Below are 15,371 nucleotides of genomic sequence, written 5' to 3'. Positions count from 1 at the left end.
TGCCACGGTTACGATTGCTACAAAACTGCTACTATTACTTTTTCCACCGTCACCGTTACTTCCATACTACTTTGCTACTAAATACTTTGCTGCAGATATTAAGTCTTTCAGGTGTGGTTGAATTGACAACTCAGCTGCTAATACTTGAGAATATTCTTTCTCTCCCCGTCTGTTGAATCAAGGGCGTGGAGGTGAAGAGGGATGTCGATGGCCTCCAGATCAACTAAGCACCGAGAGGGGGCCAGATCTTCGTCACATTCCACTCATTGGAGTCGGCGGCGATCGCGAGCCGGACCTTCTCCAGCCCTTCGCGATTGACCACGATGGACCGACCTAGCGCGGGCTCTGGCCCCAACTAAGGTTCCGCCATCGTCGAGGCTCTGCCCCTCTTCTTCTTGGGAGCCATGGCGGTGGGGCAGGTTGCAGCGGGCACAAGATTAGGCGAGGAGAGGTGCGGGCGTGAAGAGGAAGGAAGGAGCAAAAGTCGGATGCATGGCAGTACTGTGATGGCCCTGTAGCGTGCGCCAGGCTTATTGTCAACCAGGGAAGTTGCCGAGCCAACATGGGGAAGTGGAGGCATCCTCGTCCCGTCGTGCGCCACACGCCAAAAGTCTGGCCCGCAGGCGATTGGGGCCCACAGCACTTCAGCCTACTCTCCTTGGCTTCGCCTCGAAGCTAGCCCGAGCGCGCCTCAGGCCCAGGGCTACTGTTGGTGTTCTAGGACCGAGGGTACCCAGATCTATCTGCCTGCGTCCCATATCGTAGCTCCCTCGTCGGCCTGGTATGGCCTAGCTGCAAGGCCCCTGTCGGTGTCAAAACCGGCAGATCTCGGGTAGGGGGTCCCGATCTGTGCGTCTTAGGCTGATGGTAACAGGAGGCAAGAGACACAATGTTTACCCAGGTTCGGGCCCTCTCGATGGAGGTAAAACCCTACTTCCTGCTTGATTGATATTGATGATATGAGTAGTACAAGAGTAGATCTACCACGAGATTGTAGAGGCTAAACACTAGAAGCTAGCCTATGATGATTATGATTGTGATCATCCCTCTAAGGACTAAACTCTCTGGTTTATATAGACACCGGAGAGGGCTAGGGTTTACATGGAGTCGGTTACAAGGAAGGAAATATAATATTTGGATCGCCAAGCTTGTCTTCCACGCAAAGGAGAGTTCCATCCGGACACGGGACGGAGTCTTGAGTCTTGTATCTTCATGCTCCCACAGTCCAGACAAAGTGTATAGTCCGGCTGTCCGGATACCCCCTAATCCAGGACTCCCTCAGTAGCCCCTGAACCAGGCTTCAATGACGATGAGTCCGGCGCGCAGTCTTGTCTTCGGCATTGCAAGGCGGGTTCCATCTCCAAATACTCCAAAGTAATTATCGAACACGTAGACCGTGTCCAGATCCGCAAGATGATCTTCACATACCACCGTAGGGAGCATAGCATAAATCTGATCTGCTGGCAATCTTTTGTGTGTCGTGCCCTTGCATCGTGGCCCGGTCCAACACGAACCGGTTTTTCTTAGCCTACCTCGATACATGTTGCGAGGCGGTTTTATTGGCATGCCCTGCCAAAGCAGAGATCATGTTCCCCTTATTACGGGATCTTCCATCAATACAGGCGTGCGCCACCCCACGACGACTGTTGGTATGACTCCGTGTTTTTAGATAAGTCTCAAGCGGTCATGCTGAGGACTCTTGATATTCATCCCCTTTATAAAGGGGCCGAGGCCTATACCTCTTTTCCAACTCCCTTGCGCCTTTTCGCATCTCGAGTTCTAACACCCGAGACCCAAGCTCAAACACCCCAGATCCTCCAATATGTCCGGATCCAACCTTCAAGGCCGGTGGCTGTCCTCCTCAATCAAAGAGGAGGACATTGCGAGGCTTAGGGAGGTCGGATATCTGACTGCCGACGTCCAGCACAGGCTTCCTGCTCCAGGGCAGGTCATCCCTACTCCCGAGCCTAATGAGAGCGTCGTATTTGTTCCTCACTTCCTCTGCGGCTTGGGGCTCACCCTTGATCCCTTTGTGAGGGGTCTCATGTTCTATTACGGGTTAGATTTTCACGATCTAGCTCCGGACGCTATCCTCCATATCTCGTCATTCATCATTGTGTGTGAGACTTTTCTCCACGTCACTCCACACTTTGGCTTATGGCTCAAGACCTTCAATGTGAAGCCGAAGATGATCGAGGGGCGACATGCAGAGTGCGGAGGTGCCACAATAAGCAGGAACGCCGATGCCCCATGGCCAGAGGGTTGTTTCCCAGAGGTATCCGATTTATGGCATCGGAGGTGGTTTTACGTCATGGCTCCCAGAGGCACAAAGTGGGTGGCTTCCCCTGACTTCCGCTCGGGCCCTCCATCACAACTGGCATCATGGACCAACGTAGGACGGGATTGGGGGTCTGCTAGTGATGTACCAACAATGCAGGGTCGTATCCGGGAGCTTCTTGAAAGGGACATTAACCTTGTCAGCATAATTCAGGTAATGCTAATCCGACGGATGTTGCCGTGCAAACGCCGGCCTCTCCGGATGTGGGAGTTCAATCCAGAGGGTCCGCGGACTATTCAGCACTTCTTCGCCCTGATGCTCAAAGAGATGTGTAAATTATTCTTCGGACCACAAGTAAAGTGTCTGGACACCACCGAGGATGCGGGCCTAAGCTGTAATCGCCTAGATACCCAAGTAAGTAATCCCGAAACCAGACACTTCATTTATATTTATCGTATGCATTATTTTGAAAATCCTCCGTGGCCAGGAATGGCTCAACAAGGCGGAGAGAATCAGGTGTCCGGCGCCACTTCCCGAAGGCTCGCCTAGTCCTACCATAGCCAAGATGCTTGGTCGGGTGCTTACCAAAATGCCCTCAGGGAAAGCCGAAGGGAAGAACAGAGAAGCCGAACTTCACACACTGAGCATCCGAACTGGGGGAATTGCTACCTCCCCTAAGGAGGATAATCGGGGAGGGGAGTCTAAAGCCTCCTCCCCGCGCGGGAAGAAGAGGGCCTCCTCCGAAGACTTGGAGACGGAGGTGCCCAAGCAGGGGAAGAAAACGTCACCAGGGGGGCCTGCCCCGAAGGGCGCCCTTACCACGTCATGCCCGCCAACAGGCCAGCCCTCAATCAAGTTGTGAGTTAATCCTTAATTCGAAGGTACTGCATTTCTCCGAGAACAATAACCAGGATTCATTTTTTGCAGTCCAGCTAGCAGCTCCTCTCAACAGAGTTCGTCTTCGGGGGATCTCCCTCAGGAGATGATGGAGAGTGAGACCCCACCAACCTCTCCGCCTCATGAGGCGGGCGACACCGAGGTGTCGTCATGGAGGAGTCTGGATCTGTCGAAGCCAGAAGCTAATCCTTCAACCGCCCTGAGCCCGGAGCGTTCGGCTCCCACAGGGGGCGGTGAGAAGGGTCCGCCACAGTTCGGTGTTCGGCCGGACATATTGACAGGCCTTCTGGAGCGAGCTGCACTCTCAGAGGAGCACCGCTCATTAATGAGCACGGTGCTCAAGAAGATTTCATCCGCCACAAGCGGTTTGAATGAAGTGTTTACGAGCCTGCTTAGAGGCTTTGAGGTATGTAATGAAAAATACATAATGTCTGGCTGTGAAGCACATGCTAGGTGTGCTCCATATGGATAGTAGCCCCTGAGACTCTGGTTGCCCGCCCTAGGCGGCAAACGAGGATCATATTGTGTAAGTAATGACTGCGCTATATATATGTGCGGGTGTCTAAGGATCCGGCAGCTGACCAGTCCGTTGAAGTTGCCGAACTGAGGAGGCAGATTGGAGTTATTGATGCCGATATCACGCTGGTGAACGAGCGGCTGAACGAGTCACAAGGTATGTGCTTTCCTTTCCTTTTTATGTTGTATAGGAAAAGTTGAGAGGGGCATGATATTAATGCGACATGCTTGGACTGCAGACGGTGTTGCTGCCGTGGAAGCCCTGAGGGCGGAACTTGCCCAGGCCAAGGAACAAGCTCGGGCTAGCAATGCGGCTGCCCTAAAGGCGGCCGAAGAGTTGAGAGCCGAACAGGCTGCTCATCGCCGAAGCGAAGACAAGATAGTTAAAATGGCTGTGGAGTTGAAAAATGCCGCCGACCGGTATGAGCTCCTTGAAAAGGAGAATCAGGTTAATTCGGCTGACCTGAACAAGGCACTTAATGCAGACAAGGAGATGCGGACCGAAGTCAGGGATGTGTAGGAGGAGCTTCGACAGGCCGGAAAATCGCGGCTGGGAACCCCTACTTGTTGCAGATGAAGTTTTTGGATCCGAAGTATGCTCCCCTGGATCGACGCTGGAGTCCTGCAGACGCGTATGCGGACTTGGCGAAGAGTACATCTGATGCAGTCAAGTTTTTTGAGGATCAAGGTGATAAAGAAGTGGAGAAGCTGTTCTGGTCCCAATTCAATGCTCCTGCGCGCCCATTGCCATTGAGTGAGAAGATGGCTGCTGTGGCAGAGCTTCATAGGCTGTCCGGGCTTGCCATGCGGTCTATAATAGACCATATTTGGCCGAAGGGGCCCAAGCCGGACAGTTATTTTGGTTTGGTGCAACAATTCCTCGGTGCCGTATCTCAGATTGATGCCACGAGGAGGTCGGCGTGTATAGAGGGTGCACGGATGGCACTTGCCCGTGTTAAAGCATATTGGACAGATATGGAGGCCACCATTATTGCAACCCAGAATCCGGCGGGAGGCCAGGATCCGACCGAGCACTACTTGGAGCAGGTAACAGAAGGTGCTCGCTTAATAGAGGCTCAGTGCTCGAAGAATGTCATGTTCGAGTGACAAATCGCTTCATTGTAAAAACAATGTTATTTTGTTTATGAGGCTATATTTATACTTTGTGCCCGAAAGTATTATTGTGCCTCCTGTGCGGCCGTTTTTATGTATACGTGTAATCTGAAAGTTAGCAGTCGTCGGCTTCAGCCCCCATGCATACAATGCGGGGGTGTTCGCGAAAAATATACATAATCACACTTGATCCAACGTCTTGGTCCATTAAGGAGGTGATCGCATGTCGAACTAGGCAACCGAACTATATAGTTGTAACACTTTCACTTAGCCATAGGAGTTTGACAGTGGGGCTTCGTTAATGCGGAGGAATCCTAAAGATTCCGGTAAGTCTTCGAGTGGTTGAACAGTCTCTCGTTGTATCATGACAGTCAGTTTTCGGCTTTCTCTACTGAGGTTCTCATCCAGAACAACCAGGCCACAATCGCAGTAGTTCTCCTTTGGCCGCCTTAGCCGATAAGAACGGAATGTAAGGCGGCAAACCCAGGAGCCGGGCAAACCCAACATTTGACCAAAGACATGATTCGGAGCTGATGCATATAAGGCCAAACTCGTGACGCCGAACACTCCCGAAGGTATTCGGACTTTATAACATAAAATGGGCTGAAGAACGCCCTTTCATTATGAACCCTGTATTTCCAGGTACGTGCATTAGTCTGTCGTGGCGAAATGCCAATAACGGCAGTACCCTCTGTGGGTATAGTACCCATGGGATATGTAAGCAATAAGAGGCAATAAAAAGGTTTACACATGGGCTTAATCTAAAGAGAAACCTTTGAGCGGGGCCCTGCTGCACGTTTGCGCCTTTGTCTCCATTGTGTCGTGTCCTGGAAGGGTATCGCACGAATGTTGTCTGTAAAAAGAAAAACTCACGTAGAAGAGCATAACATGAGCATGCGATGGATAGTAAAAGTGTAACACATTGGCCTATAAATAATGTCAGGCCAACAGTGGCGCTTTATTAAATATTTATAGCCCCTGGTGTCCTCTATGGGATTACATATACGGTGCCCTGGCTCATTTTTATCCGGGCTGCCGGACTCGTCTAACCGTGTCCATGGTCTTAACGACCAGTCATGCTTTCTGTTATTGGAGGCCGCTTAGAGTCCGGCCGCTGGGGCCGTCACGTATTCCTCCATGCGTGAAGAGCGCTCTGTGTTTCCGTTAACGGTGATGACACCACGTGGACCGGGCATCTTGAGTGTAAGGTAAGCATAATGCGGTACTGCGTTGAAGCGGGCGAAGGCCGTTCTCGCAAGCAATGCGTGATAGCCACTTTGGAAGGGGGCGATGGTGAAGAGTAGTTCCTCGCTTCTGGAGTTGCCTGGGGAGCCGAATGTTACCCCCAGTACAATGGAGCCCTTGTTGTAGGCTTTGGCGCCTGGTATCACCCCTTCAAAGGTGGTGTTGCTTTGGCTAATTCTGGATGGGTCTATCCCCATTCTGCGGATAGTGTCCTAGTATATTAAATTGATACTACTGCCGCCGTCCATGAGGACGTGGGTAAGATGGTATCCGTCGATTATTGGGTCAAGCACCAAGGCCTCTGATCCTCCGCGCCGAATACTAGCCAGGCAGTCCGTGCGATCGAAAGTGATCGGACAAGCCGACCAGTGGCTAGGTGTGGGTACGATGGGCTCTATAGTGTATGCGTCTTTGAGCGCGCATTCGTGCCTTCTCGTGGGTGTGTGAGTCGCGTGGATCATGTTTACTGTTTTTACCTCTGGTGGGAAATTTTTCTGTCCCCCAGTGTTCGGCTGGAGAGGCTCATCCTCGTCTTCACTTGGAGTTTCCCTTCCCTTGTGTTCGGCATTTAATTTGCCGGCCTGCTTGAAGACCCAGCATTCTCTGTGAGTGTAGTTCGCAGGTTTGTTGGGGGTGCCATGAATTTGGCACAGTCTGTCCAAGACTTTGTTCAGACCGGATGGTCCCTCTTTGCTGCCTTTAAATGGCTTCTTTTGTTGATTGGGTCGAGAGCCCCTGAATCCGGCGTTGACCGTTATGTTGTCCGGGCTCTCCTCCTTGTTTTGACGTTTGTTCTTATTGCGTCGTGGCTTCCCGTTTCCATCCCTTGTTTCGGATGTGCTTGGGTCGCTGGTGCCTTTACGGGCCAACCAGCTATCTTCACCCGCGCAAAAGCATGTCATAAGGCTTGTTAAGGCTGCCATTGTCCTTGGCTTTTCTTGGCCGAGGTGTTTGGCGAGCCACTTGTCCCGGATGCTGTGTTTGAACATCGCTAAAGCTTCGGCATCCGGACAATCGACAATTTGATTCTTCTTAGTGAGGAATCTGTTCCAAAGCTTGCGGGCGGACTCTCCGGGCTGTTGGATGATGTGACTTAAATCGTCCGCATCCGGAGGCCGGACATAAGTCCCTTGAAAATTGGCCCTGAAAGCGTCCTCGAGTTCCTCTGAACTTCCAATTGAATTTTCGGGGAGGCCTTTCAACCAGTGTCGAGCTGGCCCCTTCAACTTGAGGGGAAGGTATTTGGTGGCGTGGAGGTCGTCCCCACGAGCCATGTGTATATGCAGGATAAAATCCTCGATCCAGACCTCTGGGTCTGTCGTTCCGTCGTATGCCTTTATGTTCACAGGTTTGAAACCCTGTGGAAATTCATGGTCCAGTACTTCTTCGGTGAAGCATAGGGGGTGAGCAGCCCCTCTGTGTCTGGACGTGCTGTTGCATGTCGTTGGCTGTTGTTGTGTCTGGTGTTGATTCCGAACTGGTATCCAATCAGTATGATCGTTTTGGTGACCATAGTCCCGCGCCGGGGTGTATCCTCTTGATCCGTAGATGGACCTAGCCGCGCCGGCTTTCTTATCTAGGAGCTCGCGTAAATCGTGCGCGGCGTCGGTAGCTGCTCTGTTGCGGTTATGAAGTGGTTCGTCCGGCCTCTTGGCTGTGTTGTTCTTTGGTGGAACGGCCTCGTCGTCGAATTCTGGCAGCAGCTAGCGTTTTGGATAGCTCTTCGTATGGCGATCGTCGCCGTACTTTTCTTCAGTGTCTAGCACTTTATTCCATCTGCGATTGAGCGTTTCCTGTGGGGCCTTTAGCTGTTGCTTCTGCTTCTTTAGACTTCTCATAGTGGCCATAAGCCTTCTGTGGAGGTTATCTCATTCCAAGCGTGTTTCCGGGATGATGAATGCGTCGTCATCCGGACTGTGTTCTTGTCCCGGGGCGGTTTGGTGAATTCGTCCCTCGGGATCATTGTGATCGGGCCTCTGCTCCGAACTGTGTTCGGCGTGACCTGGCTCATCCTGCTCCATTGCTGGGTCCATATGGTCGTTGTTGCCTTCGGAGTTGACTGGGGTGTCGATCTTTCTGACGCTCTTGTCGCTATTTTTACTATTGCTTGACTTGGAGCGGCGTCTGCGCCGTCGTTTTGGCTTTTGCCCGGGGGTTTTATCTTCTGGATTGTCGCCGTCGTCCTCCTTAGGCGTGTCCACCATGTATATATCGTATGACGGGGTGGCTGTCCACCACCCCGTGAGCGGTGGTTCCTGTTCTTCTCCTGCATCGTCGTCCATACCGTCGATGTCTTCGGAGTCAAAGTCAAGCACGTCGGTTAAATCATCGACTGTGGCAATGTAGTGGGTGGTGGGTGGGCAACGGATTCCTTCATCGCCCGCTTCCCACTCGAGCCGGACATAGTTCGGCCAAGAGTCTCTTGACAAGGAGAGAGATTTAAACGAGTTCAGCACGTCGCCAAAGGGCGAGTACTGGAAGATATCCGCGGCGGTGAACTCCATTACCGGAGCCCAACCAGGTTCAATGGGCTCGGGAGCGTGCGGACTGGAACCCACTGCCGGATACGAGTCCGAGGGTCCGGTGTCACAGGCTTCTTTGTGGGTGAGGCATGTGTTCAGCTCTACCGCCGATGGGTGTGCGGCCTGCGGGGCGGGGTCCATCCACCCGTCCTCAGGCGACGCAATCTTCTCTGGATTTAGGTCCGGGGCTCCTGCAGGGGCGATATCCCGAGCATTGTCCGGTAGCAGGTCTAAGCTGTGCTCGTCGTGATTGTTCAGCGCTCCTGGCGCAGGCGTGAGCCCGTCGAAGATCAAGTCTCCGCGGATGTCGGCCATGTAGTTCAGGTTTCCAAACCTGACTTGGTGACCAGGGGCGTAGCTGTCGATCTGCTCCAGATGGCCAAGCGAATTGGCCCGCAGTGCGAAGCCGCCGAACACGAAGATCTGTCCGGGGAGAAAAGTCTCACCCTGGACCGCGTTGTTGTTGATGATTGAAGGAGCCATCAGGCCTTGCAACAACGACACAGAGGAACTCTCAATGAAAGCACCAATGTCGGTGTCAAAACCGGCGAATCTCGGGTAGGGGGTCCCGATCTGTGCGTCTTAGGCTGATGGTAACAGGAGGCAAGGGACACAATGTTTAACCAGGTTCGGGACCTCTCGATGGAGGTAAAACCCTACTTCCCGCTTGATTGATATTGATGATATGAGTAGTACAAGAGTAGATCTACCACGAGATCGTAGAGGCTAAACCCTAGAAGCTAGCCTACAATGATTATGATTGTGATCGTCCCTCTAAGGACTAAACTCTCCGGTTTATATAGACACCATAGAGGGCTAGGGTTTACATGGAGTCGGTTACAATGAAGGAAATATAATATCCGGATCGCCAAGCTTGTCTTCCATGCAAAGGAGAGTCCCATTCAGACACGAGACGGAGTCTTGAGTCTTGTATCTTCACGCTCCCACAGTCCGGACAAAGTGTATATTCCGGCTGTCCGGATACCCCCTAATCCAGGACTCCCTCAGCCCCGCCCCCCAAGTCAAGACCCTCGTGAGGGCCCCGGCCTCGCGAGGAAAGCGACGCCAAGCGTCCCGAGGGGCAGCTCTCCGAGCCTGCCTCCCGAGGAGCGGAGGTTTCTATGCAGGTACCTAGCCTCACGAGGCTCTCGATGACGCAAGCCACGATGACCAAGGCCAGGCGGGCGCCAGCGGGCGCGAAGGAGACAGTTTCCCTTTCGTTGCTAAGGGAGGAAGGACTGACGTGGATTCCCGAGGAAGGCCCCAAAGCTATCCATTCCGGTGCAACGAGACCAAGAACAGGAGCTCGGCAGGACGGATGTCATTGCCGAGCCCACCGCTGTGTCATGGCCAGAGGATTTGCAGGCGAAGACCAACTTTCGTCAGGATAGGATGTACTTCTTGTCCCCTTTCAAATTGACCGTTGTGGGATCCCTTCCCGCCTAAGTTGAGAGGGAAGAGGACCAAGGCCACTATAAGTATAGACTAGCCACCACCGTAGAAGGGACCCCGATCCGAGCCCGAACCGATTCATATGCACCACCAAAGCCCTCGCGAGGCTGCTCATCCACTGTACTAGTTCATTCACTCTCTCCTCATGAGGCCAATCCACCACAAAGCAGGAGTAGGGTGTTACACCGTAAGGTGGCCAGAACCTGGGTAAACTGATGTGTTCGTCTTCTCCCCCGCTCACGCAAACTCGATGAAGCTAGGCTGTGCGGTGGCGAGCTTGAGGCTTGAGTTGGTTGAGATCTTTGCACACGTCCCAGAGTTTGAACCTTCTTGGGTATGCGGAGCCCTGAATCTGACAACCTTCTCTCTCAGGCGGCTTATGAACCAGCTTAAGGCCGCAATACGACCCGCCAAGCGCTGGACGTCATTAACACACACCGACTTAGGAAGTGAAGTGATGGCCTTTATCTTCTCCGGGTTAGCTTCAATGCCCCGTTCTGAGACCAAAAAACCTAGCAGTTTACCTGCAAGCACACCAAAAACACACACGACCGAGTTGAGCATCATCTTGTAGACCCGGAGATTATCAAAAGTTTCCTTCAAATCATCAAGTAGTGATGGCGTCGAAGGTGCCGGTAACAGAGATGCCACATACTTAAAAATGGTGATGTGGCAAAGAGTTAATGAGAAGAGAGACAAATAGAGTAACATAATATATTATCATCAGATAGCGCTTTCCAATGCAAAGTGAGTCTACAAAGTAATAAATGAAGACATCTATATTACCATGCCTATGATGTTAGTAACATACACTAGTAACATGTGCATATTACTAGTTGTCTAAATTACTCTCCTCTATGACTAGCCTAATATGGAATGGAGGAAGTACTTAGTTCTTGTCCATTTCCGCGAGATTGTGTGCGTTTGAATACCTGCATAGTGGACTGAAAATTCTTGACTCAAATGAGCAATCAGGCCTCTCTCAAACTTATCCATTATTATCGGATGGTTAAAAGAGAGGTTGCCCTAGGTTTCATATCTAACGGCCTCCAATCAAACGCCCAAAAGGGAGGGGAGGGGGAAATGACAAGGCCGAACGGAAGAATGGAAACCGCCGTGGCGCCTCCTCCCATTCCCTCCTTCCTATCCAGCCATCAAGGCCAGGAGGAGCTCGCGCCTCACCTCTCGCATGCCGCGCCCCTGCGCTCCCGCTCCCTTCCATTTCCGTCCCCAAATAAACGAAGCAAAATTAGCGCATTCCCCATCCTCCTCCGCCGCCGCCGGAGGACGGCCGGAACCGGAGACCAAGAAAGATCGACAATTCCGCTCGCCATTGCTCCGTTGACCGATCGGTGATCAGGAGGGGGCGGGGCCGCCGCGGCACAGGATGGATGACCTGAAGGCGATCTTGGCGCGGCCGATCCAGGTCGCGGAGCAGGTGATCAAGTGGGCGGAGGAGGCGCAGACGTGCCGGCAGGAGTGCCTGGAGCTCAAGACCAAGGTCGAGCGCCTCGCCTCCCTCCTCCGCCAGGCCGCGCGCGCCGACCTCTACGAGCGTCCTGCCCGCCGCATCCTCGACGACACCGGCAAGGCGCTCGACAAGGCCGCCGCCCTTCTCGACCGCTGCCGCGCTCGCGGCATCGTCCACCGCGTCTTCACCATCATCCCCGCTGGCTCCTTCAAGAGGACATCCAACCAGCTCGACAACTCCCTCGGCGACCTCTCTTGGATCCTCCGCGTGTCCAACTACGCTAACGCCGGCGATGACCTGGATGACCACATTGGCTTGCCCCCCATCGCCCAGAACGAGCCCATCCTCTTCCTCATCTGGGAACAGATCGCCGTGCTCTACACCGGCACCTTCGACGCCCGCGCTGACGCCGCGGCCAGCGTCGTCTCTCTCGCGCGCGACAATGACCGATACGGCAGGCTCATCATCGAAGAGGACGGCGTCCCGCCTCTGCTGCGCCTCATAAAGGAGGGCCGCCCCGAGGGCCAGGAGAACGCCGCGCTCGCCATCGGCCTCCTCGGCCGCGACCCAGAGTGCGTCGAGCTAATGGTGCTCGCCGGCGTCTGCACCGCCTTCTCCAAGATTCTCAAAGACGCGCCCATGAAGGTGCAGGGCATGGTGGCGTGGGCCGTGTCCGAGCTGGCCACCAACCACCCCAAATGCCAGGACGCGTTCATGCAGAGCAACGTGATCCGCCTGCTCGTGTCTCACCTCGCCTTCGAGACGGTGCAGGAGCACTCCAAGTACGCCGTCGCGTCCAGGATGAGCCTACACTCTGTTGTCATGGACAAGAAGGGCAGCGGCAAATACTCGTCGCATCAGGACACATTTGATGCGTCGGAGAACACCACCACCACCAACAGCATGTCGGCGAAGCCCACAACCGGTGGTAGCGCCGCTGCCGCTACCCCTGCTGCCGCCGCCGCCGGCGGCACCAGCTCAAGTGGCGTGACGGGAGCTGCGACTGCGAGCATTGGCAGCGTTGCGGGGACGAAGCAGCACAATGTGTCCTTGTCGGGGACGAGCACGCGAGGGAGGGATTACGAGGACGAAGAGACCAAAGCCTACATGAAATCCAACGCAGCCAGAGCGCTGTGCCAGCTAGCCATGGGCAATGCCGCCGTGTGCAAGAACATCACGGAGTCCAGGGCGCTGCTCTGTTTCTCCATCCTCCTGGAGAAAGGCGCCCCCGACGTGCAGTACAACTCCGCCCTGGCGCTCATGGAGATCTGCCGTGTGGCTGAGCAGAACTCGGACCTCCGGCGGTCGGCGTTCAAGCCGACGTCACCCGCGGCGCGCGCCGTGGTGGACCAGCTCCTCCGCGTGGTCACCAAGGCGGAGTACGACGATCTCCTGATCCCCTGCATTACGTCGCTAGGCTGCCTGTCGAGAACCTTCCGGGCGACGGAGACCCGGATCATCGGGCCGCTGGTGAACCTCCTGGACGAGCGGGAAGCCGACGTGTCCCGGGAGGCGGCCGTGGCGCTGACCAAGTTCGCCTGCACGGAGAACTACCTGCACGTGGACCACTCCAAGGCCATCATCAACGCCAGCGGCGCCAAGCACCTGGTCCAGCTGGTGTACTTCGGGGAGCAGGTGGTGCAGGTGGCGGCGCTCCTCCTCGTGTGCTACATCGCGCACAACGTCCCCGACAGCGAGGACCTCGCGCAGGCGGAGATCCTCACCGTGCTGGAGTGGGCGTCCAAGCAGCCGTTCATGGTGCAGGACACGTTGATCGAGAATTTGTTGCCGGAGGCCAAGATCCGGATGGAGCTCTACCAATCCAGAGGGGCAAAAGGTTACCATTAACGTACGTCAAATTGATCGATCCACGTGCACCCACCGGTTTTGTTGCAGATCCGAGAGGCTGGCATGGCATGGCATCGCATCGCATGGCATGCATGTACGTAGGAAGAACACACAAGCTGACTTCTTCACATCTGCCTAGCAATGTGTATATACATCTCAGGTGCTTTTGCGTATACTTTGCTTGACCCTTTTGATCCCAACATAGGTTGCAAAATGGTTTGTATCAATCCGTGTGATTAACATCTTTTGGTTGGGGATAGGGCCTTGACACTGGAGGCGGTTAATTTATCGTGGACATGAGAAGGTTGTGTAGGGTCTGATGATGTTCCTTCTTAACTTGTAACTTGTACCTTTCTTGGGGGTATAGCCATTTCTTCTTATTCTGAGTTTAGCATCTTGTACTCTCATTTCACCCTAATGGTCGGTGTATATTAGTATTCACTTAATTACGAGAAGGAACTTGTCAAGTTTATATCCTGTCTCTTTCGATTGCCATTACGAGTATCTCATTTGCCAATCTGATCAACTCAAAAATTACTGAATCATCTCTGCATATCTATGTATGATTCTCTCTTGTCAATGTCTATTCATGACAAAACAGTTCAATTTTGCACATGGTTATTTAGACGAAAGCCACGAACAACGCCAAGCTTTATAAATTATTAGAGCCACAACAATAAGGCCAATTATTTACGAAGCTCACTGATTACAAAACAAAGCGAACACCACAATGAAATTACTCCTTTAAGAGCATCTCTAATAGACAGACCCTATCGCGTGGACACTTAAAATCGTTATGCGGGCCGAGAAAAACGTGTTTTAAGGGCCAATTTTAGCTGGGGCCGAACAGATTCCATATAATCAACACGTAAAAAAGACTATTCTCTAAATATACCCACCACCTCGACTCCCTCGACGCACCGCCGCCCCCGCCACCAATCCTCCCTCGACGCGCTGCCGCCCCACCGTGCCTCTCTCGACGTGCCTCTGTCGCCTCCATGCGTCAATCCAACCACTGCCGCCCCCTTCCGTCCGCTGGACTGGGGTTCCACGCCCCCCACTGCCGCCCGCACCACCAGCAAAGCCACCGTCAACTGCAATCGGCACCGCAGTTCGCCGTGATCCTCTTCCTCGCAGGCCCCAACGCCTCCACGCCCACCGCCACGGAGATTGACGCGCTCGTCGCCGTTCTCCACCGCCGCCCCCCGACAACCTCTTCGTCTTCTCGCCACGGCGCCGCACGCCTCCTCTTCCGCTCCCTTCCTGCCGCCGTGGCCGCAACGCGCGAGCTTTGTCTCTTCTGCTCGAGGGCCTCCACCTCCTCACACCCTACCTCCGACAGCCGGCGGCCAAGGACAGGTGGGGCGGCGTCCGGGGCAGCGCAGACAGGTCACGGAGATGTTTCCATGGCAGTTGGGCTCCCGTCAACTGCCTTCTCCCGATACAGGGCACTGCAGAAGCAGACGCGGAAACTATGTTTTTGGAGATCGGGAGGAGCTTTTTACCGCACCCCTTAAAAAATGGTCGAAGGTGTATAAGGTGTCTGTTCGGGCTACTTTTTCGTCCAAAAATGAAAACTAGCGGTTAATTTACAGTTTGGTGGGATATAAGGGTTCTGCTAGAGATACTCTAAAGGATGCTAGGGTACCCGCCTCCTAAGGCCATCCACGGCCTCGTGCGACGTCTGATCCAATCCCTCCCTTACCGCCTGCCTGGCAGCCTTTCCGCGTCTGATCGTATTATCCTGTCCCTCACTGCCTGACGGCTTTGAAGGTCCATGATGCATGGGGAGGGGACTCCTATCGAGCCCCCTTGTATGTTGTCATTTGCCTTGCTACTGCGTGTGTGTTTCCAGCGCCTGGTGGGGCGACGTCGTGGGGTTAGTGATGGCTCGTGTCCGTGTCAGTTTTCCCCCGAAGAGGTAGGGATGATGCAGCACAACTACGATAGGTATTCCCATCAGTGATGAAACCAAGGTTATCGAACTAGTAGGAGAACCAAGCAACACTATGTAAACGGTACCTGCACA

The 15,371-nt window shown here is 53.8% G+C and overlaps 1 protein-coding gene across 1 annotated transcript; it reads left to right on the top strand.

The window, feature by feature from the left end:
• Window positions 1-11,221: 11,221 nt before the first annotated feature.
• Window positions 11,222-13,728, top strand: LOC119340507. Its single transcript, XM_037612430.1, has 2 exons — window positions 11,222-13,502; window positions 13,603-13,728. The coding sequence occupies exon 1, from the start codon at window positions 11,411-11,413 to the stop codon at window positions 13,340-13,342; it is 1,932 nt and encodes a 643-aa protein (XP_037468327.1). The 5' UTR covers window positions 11,222-11,410; the 3' UTR covers window positions 13,343-13,502; window positions 13,603-13,728.
• The last annotated feature ends 1,643 nt before the right edge of the window (window positions 13,729-15,371 follow it).

Source organism: Triticum dicoccoides, chromosome 7B (assembly GCF_002162155.2).
Source record: "Triticum dicoccoides isolate Atlit2015 ecotype Zavitan chromosome 7B, WEW_v2.0, whole genome shotgun sequence".
NCBI lineage: Eukaryota > Viridiplantae > Streptophyta > Magnoliopsida > Poales > Poaceae > Triticum > Triticum dicoccoides.
This window is presented reverse-complemented; position numbering and strand designations above follow the sequence as displayed.